At 42.4% G+C, this 19995-nt stretch overlaps 1 protein-coding gene across 1 annotated transcript; it reads right to left on the reverse strand.

Annotated features, from left to right (window-relative positions):
• Positions 1 to 15682: 15682 nt before the first annotated feature.
• On the reverse strand, positions 15683 to 17270 carry LOC124018179 (3-hydroxyanthranilate 3,4-dioxygenase-like). The gene is made up of 4 exons (XM_046333443.1): positions 16877 to 17270; positions 16497 to 16565; positions 16247 to 16329; positions 15683 to 16019 (listed from the first exon to the last, which is right to left on the reverse strand). Exons 1-4 carry the CDS (start codon positions 17096 to 17098, stop codon positions 15947 to 15949), a joined length of 447 nt encoding a protein of 148 aa, XP_046189399.1. The 5' UTR covers positions 17099 to 17270; the 3' UTR covers positions 15683 to 15946.
• Between the last annotated feature and the right edge of the window lie 2725 nt (positions 17271 to 19995).

Consider the following 19995-nt stretch of genomic DNA (forward strand, 5'->3'; position numbering starts at 1 on the left):
GGGTACCTGAGGTTGGATTAGATAGGTTGATTGAAATGTTTGGACGAAGTTTACAGGTAACTTTTTAAATTTCTTTATAGGCATGTTGGGCGAGTTGGAACAGGTTGGAACAGGTGGATTTCTGAATCAAACGCGGGATATGAAGGACTTTATCGAACAAAACGACCATTCATTGTGTAACTGGGAGCCTTTGGATTGCAAAAAGATGAAGATCTTCAAAGGTAAGTGATTAATTTTAGCGCTATTTTTGAGTTTTGTGACACCTGTGCAGGTTATGAATTAATGTTAATGCAGGAAGTGGGGTGAGGCGCTGTCCTCAGACGATCAAATACTATCCTTTCGTCGTAAAGCCTATTGTAAATCGGACAAAGCGGTTTGATTACCAAGATTGTAAGCTAAAGAATGGTTTATACCACTTGAATGGTTTATAACACTTTTATTAACGTTTAATATTACTACTTTTGGTTTTAGAACCTGTTAAGTCGACCCTCTACTTTTTCGATCATTCTGTTAAGAATCTCGCAACATTTCAGCGCCCTGCTACTCATGCCAGGAATATAGTATATGCATATTATTAGTATGTGTGGATAGCAAACACTCTGACGTTTCTAAAACTGGTTAAATCACGGCTGTGACTTTAACAGAGCGTGAGTTTCATCGAATAGCGCAGGAAAACCTGATCACTGAAAATGGAAATAAATATCCTTGCGCTTAATTCCAGGAATTGTTCAAAGTGAACAGAATTACATGAGACCGAGGCTTCAGCGCCTACAGCTACCACACGTTGTCTAGAGTCTTGTCATTTGATTCGCAATTGATTCTTGGTCTAACCGGTTCAAGGGAACTCCTTCCCTCCGTTCTCCGACCGGATGTTTTGGTCGAGCTCTCTCGGCCATGTTTTTTTTCAAGACGACACCTATAGAAGTTACATCGCCTCCTGATGAATTTTATAGCTTATTAACGTGTACTAATACCTAAAGTTGCATTACAAAAGTATTTCGAAGTGTTTTGTGAAAGTTTATCGTCGACTTTTTGAATTAAAAAAAATGACGTTACGTTATGAAACGCTCTTTTTGTTTGTTTATCATACAGTCTACATAGAACGATATCTAGGCTATATATGGACCGATTTAATCGACAAAAAAGACCCAATAGTGATTATGGGACATCTAGGAGTGCCAACAAAGAAGATGGTCAAAGGTCCACCTCAAGCTGAACTTCGGCAAGACGGAGCTGCTCTTCCTCCCGGGGAAGGACTGCCCGTTCCATGATCTCGCCATCACGGTTGACAACTCCATTGTGTCCTCCTCCCAGAGCGCTAAGAACCTTGGCGTGATCCTGGACAACACCCTGTCATTCTCAACTAACATCAAGGCGGTGGCCCGTTCCTGTAGGTTCATGCTCTACAACATCCGCAGAGTACGACCCTGCCTCACACAGGAAGCGGCACAGGTCCTAATCCAGGCACTTGTCATCTCCCGTCTGGATTACTGCAACTCGCTGTTGGCTGGGCTCCCTGCCTGTGCCATTAAACCCCTACAACTCATCCAGAACGCCGCAGCCCGTCTGGTGTTCAACCTTCCCAAGTTCTCTCACGTCACCCCGCTCCTCCGCTCTCTCCACTGGCTTCCAGTTGAAGCTCGCATCCGCTACAAGACCATGGTGCTTGCCTACGGAGCTGTGAGGGGAACGGCACCTCAGTACCTCCAGGCTCTGATCAGGCCCTACACCCAAATAAGGGCACTGCGTTCATCCACCTCTGGCCTGCTCGCCTCCCTACCACTGAGGAAGTACAGTTCCCGCTCAGCCCAGTCAAAACTGTTCGCTGCTCTGGCTCCCCAATGGTGGAACAAACTCCCTCACGACGCCAGGACAGCGGAGTCAATCACCACCTTCCGGAGACACCTGAAACCCCACCTCTTTAAGGAATACCTAGGATAGGATAAAGTAATCCTTCTCACCCCCCTTAAAATATGTAGATGCACTATTGTAAAGTGGCTGTTCCACTGGATGTCATAAGGTGAATGCACCAATTTGTAAGTCGCTCTGGATAAGAGCGTCTGCTAAATGACTTAAATGTAATGTAAATGTAATGAATGTTTTATATTTTATTGTGCGGTTTGTGTAGCGCCGAATATGCTAATTATTTTGTTTACGTCCCCTGCGGGTCTTTTGTGATGTTAGATACTATCAGATAATAGCTTCTCATGCTTTTGCCGAAAAGCATTTTAAATATCTGACTTGTTGCCTGGATTCACAACGAGTGTAGCTTTAATTCAATACCCTGCATGTGTATTTTAATGAACGTTTGAGTTTTAACTATTACTATTAGCATTTAGCGTAGCGCATTTGCATTTCCAGAGCTCTAGATGGGACGCCTGCGTGCCAGGTAGGAGCAAGTGGTTAAACAATCTAAGCGTCAGTACAGAGACAAAGTGGAATCTCAATTCAATGGCTCAGACACAAGAGGCATGTGGCAGGGTCTACAGTCAATCACGGACTACAAGAAGAAACCCAGCCCAGTCACGGACCATGATGTATTGCTCCCAGGCAGACTAAATAACTTTTTTGCCCGCTTTGAGGACAATACAGTGCCACTGACACGGCCTGCAACGAAAACATGCGGTCTCTCCTTCACTGCAGCCGAGGTGAGTAAGACATTTAAACGTGTTAACCCTTGCAAGGCTGCAGGCCCAGACTGCATCCCCAGCCGCGCCCTCAGAGCATGCGCAGACCAGCTGGCCGGTGTGTTTACGGACATATTCAATCAATCCCTATACCAGTCTGCTGTTCCCACACAGAGGGCCACCATTGTTCCTGTTCCCAAGAAAGCTAAGGTAACTGAGCTAAACGACTACCGCCCCGTAGCACTCAGTTGGTAGAGCATGGCGCTTGTAACGCCAGGGTAGTGGGTTCGATCCCCGGGACCACCCATACGTAGAATGTATGCACACATGACTGTAAGTCGCTTTGGATAAAAGCGTCTGCTAAATGGCATATATATATAAGTGCTTTGAGAGACTAGTCAAGGACCATATCACCTCCACCCTACCTGACACCCTAGACCCACTCCAATTTGCTTACCGCCCAAATAGGTCCACAGACGATGCAATCTCAACCACACTGCACACTGCCCTAACCCACCTGGACAAGAGGAATACCTATGTGAGAATGCTGTTCATCGACTTACAGCTCGGCATTCAACACCATAGTACCCTCCAAGCTCGTCATCAAGCTCGAGACCCTGGGTCTCGACCCCGCCCTGTGCAACTGGGTACTGGACTTCCTGACGGGCCGCCCCCAGGTGGTGAGGGTATGCAACAACATCTCCTCCCCGCTGATCCTCAACACGAGGGCCCCACAAGGGTGCGTTCTGAGCGCTCTCCTGTACTCCCTGTTCACCCACGACTGCGTGGCCACGCACGCCTCCAACTCAATCATCAAGTTTGCGGACGACACAACAGTGGTAGGCTTGATTACCAACAACGACGAGACGGCCTACAGGGAGGAGGTGAGGGCCCTCGGAGTGTGGTGTCAGGAAAATAACCTCACACTCAACGTCAACATAACTAAGGAGATGATTGTGGACTTCACGAAACAGCAGAGGGAACACCCCCCTATCCACATCGATGGAACAGTAGTGGAGAGGGTAGCAAGTTTTAAGTTCCTCGGCATGCACATCACAGACAAACTGAATTGGTCCACTCACACTGACAGCATCGTGAAGAAGGTGCAGCAGCGCCTCTTCAACCTCAGGAGGCTGAAGAAATTCGACTTGTCACCAAAAGCACTCACAAACCTCTACAGATGCACAATCGAGAGCATCCTGGCGGGCTGTATCACCGCCTGGTACGGCAACTGCTCCGCCCTCAACCGTAAGGCTCTCCAGAGGGTAGTGAGGTCTGCACAACGCATCACCGGGGGCAAACTACCTGCCCTCCAGGACACCTACACCACCCGATGTTACAGGAAGGCCAAAAAGGTCATCAAGGACATCAACCACCCGAACCACTGCCTGTTCACACCGCTATCATCCAGAAGGCGAGGTCAGTACAGGTGCATCAAAGCTGGGACCGAGAGACTGAAAAACAGCTTCTATCTCAAGGCCATCAGACTATTAAACAGCCACCACTAACATTGAGTGGCTGCTGCCAATACACTGTCATTGACACTGACCCAACTCCAGCCACTTTAATAATGGGAATTGATGGGAAATGATGTAAATATATCACTAGCCACTTTAAACAATGCTACCTTATATAATGTTACTTACCCTACATTATTCATCTCATATGCATACGTATATACTGTACTCTACATCACCGACTGCATCCTTATGTAATACATGTATCACTAGCCACTTTAACTATGCCACTTTGTTTACTTTGCCTACATACTCATCTCATATGTATATACTGTACTCGATACCATCTACTGTATGCTGCTCTGTTCCATCACTCATTCATATATCCTTATGTACATATTCTTTATCCCCTTACACTGTGTATAAGACAGTAGTTTTGGAATTGTTAGTTAGATTACTTGTTGGTTATCACTGCATTGTCGGAACTAGAAGCACAAGCATTTCGCTACACTCGCATTAACATCTGCTAACCATGTGTATGTGACAAATAAAATTTGATTTGATTTGATTTGATTTAAAGAGTCGGTTGAGTGTGTTGTTAGTGCCAGAATTGGTCTGTGGTGGTAAATAGACGGCTATGAATAAAATAGATGAGAACTCTCTTGGTAAATAGTGTGGTCTACAGCTTATCACAAGGTACTCTGCCTCAGGCAAGCAATACCTCGAGACTTCTTTAATATTAAACATTGGCAGCTGTTATTGACAAAAAGGACAACACAGTCAAGGTATTGGTGTGGCCATCACGAAGCCCTGACCTCAATCAAATAGAACATTTGTGGGCAGAACTGAAAAAGCATTTGCGAGCAAGGAGGTCTACAAACCTGACTCAGTTACACCAATTCTGTCATGAGGAATGGGCCAAAATTCACCCAACGCTTTATGGGAAGCTTGTGGAAGGCTACCATAAACGTTTGACCCAAGTTAAACAATTTAAAAGCAATGCTACCAAATACTAATTTAGTGTATGTAAACTTCTGACCCACTGGGAATGTGATGAAAGAAATAAAAGCTGAAATAAATAATTCTCTCTATTTTTCTGACATTTCACGTTCTTAAACCTCTTAGGGGTGATGCGGAATTTAGTTCCTTTGCAGGAACCTAAATCCATGCAATTAAAGAGCGCCACCTGTAGTACTCGATAAAACTCAAACTTTCATTAAAACACACATACAAGGTACTGAATTAAAGCTACACTCGTTGTGAATCTAGCCACCAAGTCAGATTTGTAAAATGCTTTTCGGCGAAAGCATGAGAAGCTATTATCTGATAGCATGCACCCCCCAAAATAGCTGAACGACACCTAAACAAAATAGTTTGCGGTAGCCGGCGCTACACAAAACGCAGAAATAAAATATAAAACATTCATTACCTTTGACGAGCTTCTTTGTTGGCACTCCTATATGTCCCATAAACATCACAATTGGGTCTTTTTCCCGATTAAATCCGTCATTGTATACCCAAAATGTAATTTGCTGAAAGCCGTTCTGATCCAGGAAAATGCCCCTTTACAAGACGCAACATCACTTTTTAAAATTACAAAAGTTGCCTATAAACTTTTACAAATCACTTCAAACTACTTTTCTAAACCAACTTTAGGTATTAATAAACGTTAATAATCTATCAAATTGATCACGGGGCGATCTGTATTCGATAGCAGCAAGTCTTGAAATCATCATCCATGTTTTCAATTTCACAACATCCTGTGGTGAGCCTAAAACAGGAAGGGCCTATACGTCATCTAACCAAGGATAAAGCAGACTTGAAATGCCAGTACTGGCGACATTGTGTGGAAGCTGTAGGCGTTTACACGGGATCATCATTTATTTTCTTTCGCCTTAGACAATACATTGAATGGCGGATGAATATTTTATTTTGTGTTTTTGGTAAACAGTTTTACCAGGGATTTTTACTCCTAAACACATTCTGTTATAGCCACAGACACGATCTAACCAGTTTTCTAGACTTCAGAGTGTTTTCTATACACACAGACTTATCATATGCATATACTATATTCCTGGCATGAGTAGCAGGACTTTAAAATGTTGCGCGATTTTTAACAAAAAGCTGCGAAAATTCGCATCATCCCTAACAGGTATTAAAATAAAGTGGTGATCCTAACTGACATAAGACAGGGAATTGTTACTAGGATTAATTGTGAAAAACTGAGTTTAAATGTATTTGGCTATATATACAGCCAAATACATATATACATATATACAGTATATATACACTTAGTTTGGAGTCATTAAAACTCATTTTTCAACCACTCCACAAATTTCTTGTTAACAAACTATAGTTTTGGCAAGTCGGGTAGGACATCTACTTTGTGCATGACACAATTAATTTTTCCATCAATTGTTTACAGACAGATTATTTTACTTATAATTCACTGTATCATAATTCCAGTGGGTTAGGAGTTTACATACACTAAGTTGACTGTGCCTTTAAATAGCTTGGAAAATTCCAGAAAATGGTGTCATGGCTTTAGAAGCTTCTGATAGGATTATTGACATCATTTGAGTCAATTGGAGGTGTACCTGTTGATGTATTTCAAGGCCTCCCTTCAAACTCAGTGCCTCTTTGCTTGACATCATGGTGAAATCAAAAGCAATCAGCCAAGACCTCAGAAAAGAAATTGTAGACCTCCATAAGTCTGATTCATCCTTAGCAGCATTTTCCGAACACTTGAAGGTACCACGTTCCTCTGTACAAACAATAGTACGCAAGTATAAACACCATGGGACCACGCAGCCATCATACCACTCAGGAAGGAGATGCGTTCTGTCTCCTAGAGCAAAAGTGCAAATCAATCCCAGAACATGTATTTTGCTAATGTGTATGTAAACTTCCGACTTCAACTGTATATGTAAACATGTACAGTACCAGACAAAATTTTGGACACACCTACTCATTCCAGGGTTTGAGTCGGTGTGTCCAAACTTTTGGCTAGTTGTCACGAGTCCGACCGAGGGTGGCTTCCCTTCCCGGTCGGGTGGCGCTCGGCGGTCGTCGTCACCGGCCTATTAGCTGCCACTGATTGTCTTTCCTCCCCCTCCTTGTATGTTTATTGGTAGCACCTCTTGGTGATGATTAGTTGAGCTTCTTTAGACAGCCGGCCTGCCTGTTTGTTGTGCGGGATTAATTATTGTAACCTTCGGCTCTGTAGTAGAGGAACGTGTTTGTTCCTGGTCGTGCATTTTTCAGTTGTACATTTTTCATTCCCCGTGTTTGGGGCCGTCATTATTGTGAGCACCCTGTGGTGCGTTGGTGCAATTAAAGAGCACAGCATTGCACTCTGTCTCCTGCGTTTGACTCCACACCCACGACACCCGGAGCATTACACTAGTACTGCATATTTACGCTACTGGTCAAAAGTTTTAGAACACCTACTCATTCAAGGGTTTTTCTTTATTTTTACTATATTCTATATTGTAGAATAATAGTGAAGACATCAAAACTATGAAATAACACATATGGAATCATGTAGTAACCAAAAAAGTGCTCAACAAATCAAAATATATTTTCTATTTCAGATTCTTCAAATAGCCACCCTTTGCCTTGGTGAAAGCTTTGCACAATCTTGGCATTCCCTCAAACTTTGAATGGAATACCAGAGAGGCATTCAATAGGAAAGCATGTGTTGAAGTTGTGTTTCCTGTTTGAGTCAGCAGGTGTTTCCCCTATGAGTCACAGCTTCAACATTCATTGCACTTGGTAAGGAGCGTCAAAAGATTGGCAAATCATTTTCTTTTTTACCAATATAAGACATGTGACGTACATACAATCAAACATGGGTGGTGCTACAAATAGAGTAGTAAGCATATAACTACATGTTTAACTATATACTGTATAACTGCAGTGGTAGAATGTTTTTTAGAGTGTGTTCTTACAACCATTTAGCAAACTTTACTCGGTGTAAGAGTCACACTGGACGTAAGGGTTAAACACAAGTCGAGAAGGAAGTTGATGATGCAACCAGTGGAAAAAAACTAAGTTCTAAACACAAGTGGAAATGATTTGGATATAATAAGGGTGGCAAACATTTCCTTCTCGATCTGTCTTTGAATGTTTTGGGATCTTTTTGTTTCCTTGCCTGGTGAACCTGTCAAAATGACATTTGTAATATTGCATAACTAAATGGTTAGTAGGTTTCACAAATATTTGATCCAGTAGCCGAGCTGTAAATGAAAATGAAAATATGCGGAGAGAACCATATCAATCCATCCCACTTGGACATGGTAATGAATCATAACGGCAACAGATTATTAAGAAAGAAGCATAAATGTGACAGAGATTAATAGAGTTGTCTCCTGATATGCACTGGCATGGGTCTACCATGACTATGTGCACTAACCCAGACCATACAGATATATGGAGAAGTCAAGAAAATGTGTTTTGTGAAAATGATTAACTTCTCTGTGTTGCATAATACCATAACTGTCCACATCACTAAGAAATGAACATGGTCCACACACACCCACACTGTTGTAAAGAGGGCACGACAGCGCTTCTTCCCCCTCAGGTGGCTGAAAAGATTTTGGGATGGGCCCTCAGATCGTTCTACAGCTTCACCATTGAAAGCATCTTGACTGGCTTCATCACTGCTTGGTACGGCAACTACAAGGCATTTAACCACAAGGCGCTACAGAGAGTGGTGAGTATGCCCCAGTACATCACTGGGGCCAAGCTCCCTGCTATCCAGGACCTCTATCAAATCAAATCAAATGTAATTTGTCACGTGCGCTGTATACAACAGTTGTAGATCTTACAGTGAGATACAATGTTGGTTAGGGCTTCTATTTAATTTAAATAACAACAAATAACAATTAAAAGTAACAAATAATTAAAGAGCAGCAGTAAAATAGCAATAGCGATTCTATGTACAGGGGGTACCAGTACAGAGTCAATGTGCAGGGGCACAAGTTAGTTGAGGTAATTGATGTAATATGTACATGTTTTTAGAGTTATTAAAGTGACTATAAATAGATAATAACAGAGAGTAGCAGCAGTGAGGGCGGAATGCAAATATTCTGGGTAGTCATTTGATTAGATGTTCAGGAGTCTTATGGCTTGGGGGTAGAAGCTGTTTAGAAGCCTCTTGGACCTAGACTTGGAGCTCTGGTATCGCTTGCCATGTGGTAGCAGATAGAACAGTCTATTTACATTTACATTTAAGTCATTTAGCTTACAAATTGGTGCATTCACCTTATGACATCGAGTGGAACAGTCACTTTACAATAGTGCATCTAAATCTTAAAGGGGGGGTGAGAGGGATTACTTATCCTATCCTAGGTATTCCTTAAAGAGGTGGGGTTTCAGGTGTCTCCGGAAGGTGGTGATTGACTCCGCTGTCCTGGCGTCGTGAGGGGGTTTGTTCCACCATTGGGGGGCCAGAGCAGCGAACAGTTTTGACTGGGCTGAGCGGGAGCTGTACTTCCTCAGTGGTAGGGAGGCGAGCAGGCCAGAGGTGGATGAACGCAGTGCCCTTGTTTGGGTGTAGGGCCTGATCAGAGCCTGGAGGTACTGAGGTGCCGTTCCCCTCACAGCTCCGTAGGCAAGCACCATGGTCTTGTAGCGGATGCGAGCTTCAACTGGAAGCCAGTGGAGAGAACGGAGGAGCGGGGTGACGTGAGAGAACTTGGGAAGGTTGAACACCAGACGGGCTGCGGCGGGCTGCGGCGGTCTATGACTAGGGTGGCTGGAGTCTTTGACAATTTTTAGGGCCTTCCTCTGACACCACCTGGTATAGAGGTCCTGGATGGCAGGAAGCTTGGCCCAGTGATGTACTGGGCCGTATGCACTACCCTCTATAGTGCCTTGCGGTCGGAGGCCGAGCAGTTGCCATACCAGGCAGTGTCAGAGGGATGCCCAAAATATTGTCAATTTACTCCAGCCATCCAAGCCATAGACTGTTCTCTCTGATACCGCACAGCAAGAGGTACTAGTAAGTCTGGAACCAACAAGACACTGAACAGCTTCTACCACCAATAAGACTGATAAACCAGACTGCTTAATTAATAGCCTATCAAATGGCTTCACAGTCTACCTGCATTGACCCTTTTTTGATCTAACTCTCTTGCACTGACTCTATGCGCACAATTGTCTCTACCCACACACTCACACATGTAATAGTTACACTGACACCCTAACAAACACACACACTACATACACCACACACACACACACAAAACATGTGTTCACATGCATAGCCGTGGGAAGATGTTTGGGGGTGTGTGTGTTGCATATATCGGTCTGCTAACACAGGACTAGTAAAGGGCCAGTGCACTACTTTTGTGAAGAAAAAAGTAATATATTATTAATAAATACAACAACAACAACAAAAAATTCAGGGGATGCAGCAGCACTCTCAGCACACCTACTTCCTGCGGCTATGCATGCATGCATACTGATGCCACACACACTCACACACACATACTCTCACAATCACCACATACACTGTTGCCACAGCTCATTCTATTATCTATATTTTCTGTTGCCTTGTCAATTTACCCCTACCTATATGTACATAGCTACCACTATTACGTCGTACCCCTGCAGATCGACCCGGTTCTGGTGCTACCTGTATATAGCCATGTTATTTTTGTTGAACAGTCTGGACTGTTCTCACGTTGAACAGTCCAGACTGTTCAAAGGACAGTACCATCAAACCAGACAGGCAAATTCAGGGCAGCTAAAACAACCCAAGTCAAGGTGTCATGCCTTGGTCATTGTATTTTGTGTTTTTGTTATATGTTTGGGTAGGCCAGGGTGTGATATGTTGTTTTTCGTATTGGGGTTTGTAGTATTTGGGATCGCGGCTGATTAGGGGTGTTGTATAGGCTTGGCTGCCTGAGGCGATTCTCAATCAGAGTCAGGTGATCCTCGTTGTCTCTGATTGGGAACCGTATTTAGGGAGCCATAGTTTCGCTTTGTATTTCGTGGGTGATTGTTCCTGTCTTTGTGTAGTGGTCACCAGATAGGCTGTAATAAGTTTCACGTTACGTTTTGTTGTTTTTGTATTTAGTATCAGTTATTTCATGTACCGCGTTTCTTTCATTAAAGTCATGAGTAACCAACACGCTGCATTTCGGTCCGACTCTCTTTCTTCAACAGACGAACGTCGTTACACAAGGACAAATCACCTTAAATCTATAGTTTTATATAGAGCCATAGCTGAATGGAACTCTTTACCAATCCATATTTCTCAGTATAAAAAGTAAATCTACCTTCAAGATAGACCTTATGACTGGACAGGAAATAGAAAGCATCAACTGAATGTTAAATGTGTTTCCTGTCAGGTATTTTAATTGTCTGTATTGTCTACTTGTCTAACCTGTGCCCCCGCACATTGACTCAATACCGGTACCCCCTTTATAAAACCTTGCTATTGTTATTTTACTGCTGCTCTTTAAGTATTATTCATTTTTACATTAACACTTATTTTTTGTTCAAACTGCATTGTTGACTAAGGGCTTGTAAGTAAGCATTTCACTGTAAGGTTCTACACCTGTTGTATATGGCGCATGTGACAAATACTATTTGATTTGATTTGAAACTGTCAACATGGTAAGGTTTAAAAAATCATCCTAAAATGTGATATTTCCACTTTCAAATGGCAGACTTGATTTGCCCTAATGAAAAATATATCAACCCCTACAATTTTTTTGAAGAATCCAGATAATAATTCACGTTTCCTGTGGCTGCATGATTCTTTTCCTGCTGTGAAAGTCAAATGAAGATAACAGATCTGTATCTTACATATATCCGGTTGGGGCTTTACACTCGGGGTTAACTTGGTCTTAATTATATTAATATAGTGCAGCATTGCATCAATGTTATATGTGTCACCACTCCCTCCGAAGTTGGCTCCCCCGCCTGTTCGGGTGGTGCTCGGCGGTGGTCATCACCGGCCTACTAGCCGCCACCGATCCCTTTTTCTTTTTGGTTCGTTTTGTCTCATTAGTTACACCTGCTCTTATTTTGTGTGTGTTTGATTTGCTTCCCTATTTAGCGTGTGGAACCCACCCCTTTGTTGTGCGGGATTATTTTGATGTTCACGTTTGTGTCGTTGGTGTTGTTTGTGCTCTGGACCGTGTTACCCGTTGTTTTGGGTTGGTCAGTGTTTTGCGCCCTGCGTGTTTGGGCATTTACTTTTGGTGCCACATTAAAGTGCATCTTTCCTCTGGACCTCTCTGCTCTCTGCGCCTGATTCCTCTCTACACACCTAGTCAGCCGTGACAATATGGAAGATAACAAAAGTCATGCCTCAATGTGGGGTTCACAGTAAGGGAAGTATCACAGGAGTGTACAAAACATTAAGAACACCTTCAATATTGCCCCCTTTTGCACTCATTCCCCCACCCCCACCCCTTTTGCACTCATTCATTGGGGCATGGACTCTACAAGGTGTCGAAAGCGTTACACAGAGATGCTGGCTCATGTTAACTCCAATGCTTCCCACATTTGTGTAAAGTTGGCTGGATGTTCTTTGTGCGGTGGACCATTATTAATACACGCGGGAAACTGATGAGCAGGGTTCCCCAAATTTTGGCCCGCGGGTGGTTTTATTTGGCCCCCAAGTTTTCTGAGAACAAAATGTAAATTCATGTTGAAAAAAACATTTTCTTTTCATTGTTGGTCATAAGACACGAGGAAAAAACATGAGGAAATCAGACACAATTTATTTTAATTTTGGAAATCAGTTCACAAATATTTGCATAATAGAGAGACATACAGTTGAAGTCGGAAGTTTACATACACCTCAGCCAAATACATTTAAACTCAGTTTTTCACAATTCCTAACAATTAATCCTAAAAACAAATCACTGTCTTAGGTCAGTTAGGATCACCACTTTATTTTAAGAATGTGAAATGTCAGAATAATAGCAGAGAGAATGATTTATTTCAGCTTTTATTTCTTTCATCACATTCCAAGTGGGTCAGAAGTTTACATATACTCAATTAGTATTTGGTAGCATTGCCTTTAAATTGTTTAACTTGAGTCAAACGTTTCAGGTAGCCTTCCACAAGCTTCCCACAATAAGTTGGGTGAATTTTGGCCCATTCCTCCTGACAGAGCTGGTGTAACTGAAGTCAGGTTTGTAGGCCTCCTTGCTCACACACGCTTGTTCAGTTCTGCCCACAAATTTTCTATAGGATTGAGTTCAGGGCTGTGATGGCCGCTCCAATACCTTGACTTTGTTGTCCTTAAGCCATTTTGCCACGACTTTGGAAGTATGCTTGGGGTCATTGTCCATTTGGAAGAACCATTTGGGACCAATCTTTAACTTCCTGACTGATGTCTTGAAATGTTGCTTCAATATATCCACGTCATTTTCCTCTCTCATGTTGCCATCTATTTTGTGAAGTGCACCAGTCCCTCCTACAGCAAAGCACCTACACAACATGATGCTGCCACCCCCATTCTTCACGGTTGGGATGTTGATTTCCGGCTTGCAAGCCTCCCCTTTCTCCTCCAAACATAATGATGGTCATTATGACCAAACAGTTCTAATTTTGTTTCATCAGACTAGAGGACATTTCTCCAAAAAGTACAATCTTTGTCCCCATGTGCAGTTGCAAACCGTAGTCTGGCTTTTTTTATGGCGTTTTTGGAGCAGTGGCTTCTTCCTTGCTGAGTGGCCTTGCAGGTTATGTCGATATAGGACTCGTTTTACTGTGGATATAGATACTTTTGTACCTGTTTTCTCCAGCATCTTCACAAGGTCCTTTGTTGTTGTTCTCGGATAGATGGCATCATGGAAGGTTTTCCTGATTTGATTTGACTCTGTGCACTTATCACACATCATTGACTGTACTGTCCTTTGAATGGTCTGGACAGGTGATAACATTTCTGATGGTGTGCGACAAGTGTTAATCTTGTCCTCTTGTGACAGAGGCTGATGAGAGTAACCCATCAACCCCCTGTCCCCTCAATCCCGCCTCTATGTTTATGCCCTGCACGGCTGCCTGTGTGAGATGGGCTGTACCGCTTTATGTGACTGGTGGAAGACTTAGGAAAGGAGGCTGGCAGGACACACCAGCCTTTGGGCCCACCCTATCTATGCCTTGGCCATCTTCTTCATGGAGGGCCAGCATGCCAGGCTGTTGGTCCCAGCGCCAACTGTAGCACCAGCTGTAATTTACAAATATATATAGACCGCCAGCCCTTGTATTACCAGAGGATGCTGTTCAATCTTACCGATACAATGTGTAACCCGCCAGCTGTATGTTATTCATGTCGTCGTTCAGCCACGACTCGGTGAAACATAAGATATTCGTTTTTAATTGTCCCGTTGGTAGGATATACATGCTTGTGGTTCGTCCACTTTATTGTCCAGTACCTACGCCAAGGCAGATTATCCACTCGTGCCTGCCCTCACAAGGCACCCCGATCACCTTCTGCGATACGTCTGTCTCATTCTCCTGCGAATGAAGGGGATGAGGGCTTGTTCAGGGGGGTCTGGAGTAAATCCCTCTCGTCCGACTCGTTAAAGAAAAATTCTTCATCCAGTTCAAGGTGATTAATCGCTGTTCTAATGTCCAGAAGCTCTTTTTGGTCAGAAGACACGGTAGCAGCAACATTATTTACAAAATAAGCTAAAAGCAATGCAAAAAAATGTCAGCCATCCCCTCCGGCGCCATTTTCAGCAGATGTAAATTTGTCAGTTATTGTGCACTCTGTCACAATCAGAAGAGAGTGCTCTGAAATCGGAGTAGATAGCCAGAGAGAATTTACCAGCTATGTCTATCAACAGTTGTCACAGTGACATCTGGAACAAACATTCCTTTGAAATGATTACTTGCATAGTGGAGTAGTTTGTTAAGACATGTGGCTATCTAGCTAAACAATTAACCATAATCCCAAATCATGATGTTTCTACCGTGCATGAATCAGGTTCAATGTTAGCTAGCTACCTTTAGCCTATAACTAGCAAAACAAATGTCTCTGAGATACAAATAATATTATTACACATATCATACACGTAACGTTAACTAGCGAGCTAGACAGCTAAGGTTAGCAGGCTAGATAACACTACACTTTAACTTGAAATTAAATCAACTTTCTGACAAAATTTGAAATGTGTAATATCTGTAAATGTAGCTAGCTATACTATCTTACCCATATACATGGATGGACGCTTCTCCCTCTCTGTCACGGATTGGTTGCCCTTAGTTTGAAGATATAATCCCCTTAGCTATCGTACTCTAATTCCACTGATTTCAAAACTCGGTCCTCTGAAAAGTGGTGAGCAACACTTATGCAGTTCTACTACAGGATATCTTTCAAAAAAAGCTGTGTTAGAATTTACAGATGGCATACAAGTTTGTTATTAAGGCACATGAAAGTTCATATGTTCCAGAAGCTATTTCTGCGAGAAAAAAAACGCATTTTGATTTAAAAAGTTTACATGCAAATTGATCTCCTGTGAATTAGTGATGCGCAACATATAACTAGTTTCCTGAAACGAGTTACAAATGTACAATTCAGTTTCAATTCAATTCAGTTTCAAAATAATTCCCGAAAGTATGAAAATATACTGCAACTTAATCAAGTTTATTATTTAAATTACGTTTGTGAAGATGTTCCATTATAATTTGTTCTGAAAATAACAAATAGTTTTACTCCCTGTTTTACTCTACCTCTCCATATCTGATCTTTGAGTTCATTGCAGAGTTATTCTTCAACGTAATTTATGACAGGGTTATAATTATGCTCTCTGTAGCAAAAGAGCATACAATCTCTTTTGCTGACCCTCCTTTTTCCTTGTGTGTCACAGAAGAGAGTGGGGTCATCAGAGGTCATGCACGCTTTCTCTCTGGGTTCTGAGCAACAAACAGGGAAACACTCCCCTCGGCCCGACTCCATTGGTACCTGCAGCATAGAAATCAGACAAATACAAAGTCAAACAGATTCCTCTATCGAACCACAAAATAACAGCATCTACTGTATCTGACAGACAGTTGCCTAACTTCTCTTTGTGTTGCTTGAATTCAACATTTTTCCTCAAATGCCATTTCTTGGGGTCATTCACAAACATGCACACATCCCCTCAATCATCTTTTTCCTTCTCTTATTATCATACTCATCATCCCACTCACTGGCTGTGTCCAGGAATGAGTAGACTGTCTCCTGTGGATAGAGGGAACTCTTGGCCATCCAGAGTCACATGGGAGGATCCCTCCTGATAGAGGAAGAGAGGGTGAGTGTGAGACAAAGTGCAAATAGACAGAGGGAAGCAGATAGATGTAAAGGAAGAGAGAGAAATAGCACAAATTGAAATAAATACTGAAGGCATGATAACATGAAATAAATGCAAATACTCTAATAGAGCAGTAATAGCAGACATACCTGCTGCCATATCCAGACATCAGTTTCTCGTTCACAAGCCTCTGTCTGCCCGGGCCCATACAGAAGGGTCTGTCACAGAGTAGTAGAAGAAACATCATTATAGTCACCATCACCATCATCCTCACCACCATCATCATCTATACACTCACTAAACTGATAAACCAGTCCTAATTTAATTATAGCTCACTTCCCTCCTACTACAACAATGAGCAGCATAATCAACACACAAATGAGCCACATTGTATTCAACTTTCAATATTAGCGAGTCATGAGTTTGAATCAGTGGGGCGCTCAGTCTAGACTGATCGCTTTGAAAGGTCTCAATCGATGCGAAAGGTCAGAAAAATAACTAAGTCATAATTGGGATATGCCAGGGTCACCTCTGTCTCAAACTGGGCCCCAAACATGTCTATGGGGCGTCCACTGGCCAGTGAGGGTTGCTGTTTGTCCACCCAGTCTCTAAAGTGGAAGGGGGTCATCACATCCATGGTGTTCATGGGGAAGGGAGGCTGTCTGAAGACCTCATCTAGACAAACAGAGGCAGGAATGCATCTCAGTGCGATACAGTATGCACAACGATAGCACAAGAAATGATAACACATAGAACAGGGACGGGTGTAGCGGAAGAATCAGAATTAGTTAGTTAACATAGATAATTAAGATGTCTTATCTTCATAATATGCTTATATGATATGCTTGTTATTAGAATATATCTCTTTGGACTCTGGTGTTGGCAGTTGCACTTCCTCCGTCAGCTGGGGCTCAGTCACCTGGGGCCCAGAGAGGGTGAAGTCAGGCTTGTCTTTCACTTGTCCCTGGTGATATGCAGAATATCAGAAAGAGAAGAGGACAGGAGGGAACATTGTCTTCATATGTGAACATGTTTTACATATTCTAAACCGTGTGAAGTGATGGCGTGATTAACGGGAACTAATTACTTGTCTCCACAATGTCTGTGCACCAGTCACTCCCTCTTTTGGCCTTGGGGGAGATAATGTCTGAGACAAGATGTGTGGGATAGTGTCTGGAACCATTGTATATCATCTCTGATGTTGCACCTATCCTGGGGTAGGTGACCTAGAGGCTCACTCCCCTCAGTGAACTCGTCAAGGCGTGTTGTCAAGAAGGGGTTTTGTATGAGATGGGAGTATCTGGAGTTGACAAGTTATTTATGCCATAGAATGAATTGGTGTTTCTGTGCTATGAAGTACCGGGAACGAGATCGGAGCCTCGTCTTAGGAGCCAGACTGAACAATAAGAACAGTCATCATAGCAAATGCTATCTGGCTGCGGGATACTCCTTTCTCAAATATCAAGTTTCACCTTGTGACCCATTCTATACATCTGATGTTTTTCATGAAGACTAAAAGGGTGTATCTTTTCTATAACATATATTTGTATTCTTCGTATGTCAGAGCTACTCGCCACAACACTTGGATGTTGTGAGCCGACCAGCCTGATCATTATGGAAGCAATTACTCTATGCTTTCCTTATTAATAATATTTTAATAAAGTAATATCCTGATTGGTGATTGACCTTGTCTCTCCTCATTATTGATTAGAATTTCCACAACATGGGCAACAGGTGGCAAACCTTTGTAGGCCTGCGGACCAATTTCACACACTCCAAAAATATACAGTACCAGTCAAAAGTTTGGACATCAAAACTATGAAATAACACATGGAATCATATAGTAACCAAAAAGTGGGCAAACATTTTATATTTGAGATTCTTCAAAGTAGCCACACGTTGCCTTCATGACAGCTTTGCACACTCTTGGCATTCTCTCAACCAGTTTTTCCAATAGTCTTGAAGGAGTTCCCACATATGCTGAGCACTTGATGGCTGCTTTTCCTTCAATCTGCGGTCCAACTCATCCCAAACCATCTAAATTGGGTTGAGGTTGGGTGATTGTGAAGACCAGGTCATCTGATGCATCATTACATCATTATCTTTCTTAGTCAAATAGCCCTTGCACAGCCTAGAGGTGTGATGATAGTCCCACTAAGCGCAAACCAGATGGGATGGTTAAGCGTGCCTTGAACTCTGAATAAATCACTGACTGTGTCACCAGCAAAGCACCCCACACCTCCTCCTCCATGCTTCACAGTGGGAACCACACATGCAGAGATCATCTGTTCACCTACTCTGCATCTCACAAAGACACAGCGGTTGGAATCATAAATCTCAAATTTGGACTCATAAGACCTAAGGATAGATTTTGACCAGTCTAATGTGCATTATTCCAAGCAAGTCTCTGCTTCTTATTGGTGTCCTTTAGTTGTGGTTTCTTTGCAGCAATTCGACCATGAAGGCCTGATTCATGATTCACAGGTTCCTCTGAACAATTGACGTTGAGATGTGCCTGTTACTTCAACTCTGTTAAGAATTTATTAGGGCTGCAATTTCTGAGGATGGTACCTCCAATGAACTTATCCTCTAAACAGAGGTAACTCAGGGTCATCCTTTCCTCTGGCAGTCCTCATGAGAGCCAGTTTCATCATAGCGCTTAATGGTTTTTGCGATTGCACTTGAAACTTTAAAAGTTCTTGACATTTTCCAGATTGACTGACCTTCATGCAGTATTTTGATAAATGTGCCAAAAGTAAGCTGCCTCTTACTCAGGCCCAGAAGCTAGCATATGCAAGCATTGAATAAACAACACTCTGAAGTTTCTAAAACTGTTAATATATTGTCTGTGGGTATAACAGAACTGATTTGGCAGGCAAAACCCAGAGGACAATCCAGCCAGGGATGATTTTTATTGAATTTTTCAATGCTTTTCTATGGGAAGGTCTATTATTTAGGACCCAGATTGCAGTTCCTATGGCTTCCACTAGATGTCAACAGTCTATATAATTTGTTTCATGCTTGTTTTTTGAAAAATGAAGAAGTATTCGTATTCTTTCTAAGTGTCACTCAGAAGGACTCTAGTCTTTTGGCGCGCGTGAATGAGTGTGCGTTCCTCATTATTTTCTCCGATATTGAACACCGTATATTCCGTCTTAAATTTGATTGATTATTTACATATTAGGGTACCTGAGGTTGGATTAGATAGGTTGATTGAAATGTTTGGACGAAGTTTACAGGTAACTTTTAAATTTCTTTATAGGCATGTTGGGCGAGTTGGAACAGGTTGGAACAGGTGGATTTCTGAATCAAACGCGGGATATGAAGGACTTTATCGAACAAAACGACCATTCATTGTGTAACTGGGAGCCTTTGGATTGCAAAAGATGAAGATCTTCAAAGGTAAGTGATTAATTTTAGCGCTATTTTTGAGTTTTGTGACACCTGTGCAGGTTATGAATTAATGTTAATGCAGGAAGTGGGGTGAGGCGCTGTCCTCAGACGATCAAATACTATCCTTTCGTCGTAAAGCCTATTGTAAATCGGACAAAGCGGTTTGATTACCAAGATTGTAAGCTAAAGAATGGTTTATACCACTTGAATGGTTTATAACACTTTTATTAACGTTTAATATTACTACTTTTGGTT

This window comes from Oncorhynchus gorbuscha, unplaced genomic scaffold (assembly GCF_021184085.1).
Source record: "Oncorhynchus gorbuscha isolate QuinsamMale2020 ecotype Even-year unplaced genomic scaffold, OgorEven_v1.0 Un_scaffold_4245, whole genome shotgun sequence".
Classification (NCBI taxonomy): domain Eukaryota; kingdom Metazoa; phylum Chordata; class Actinopteri; order Salmoniformes; family Salmonidae; genus Oncorhynchus; species Oncorhynchus gorbuscha.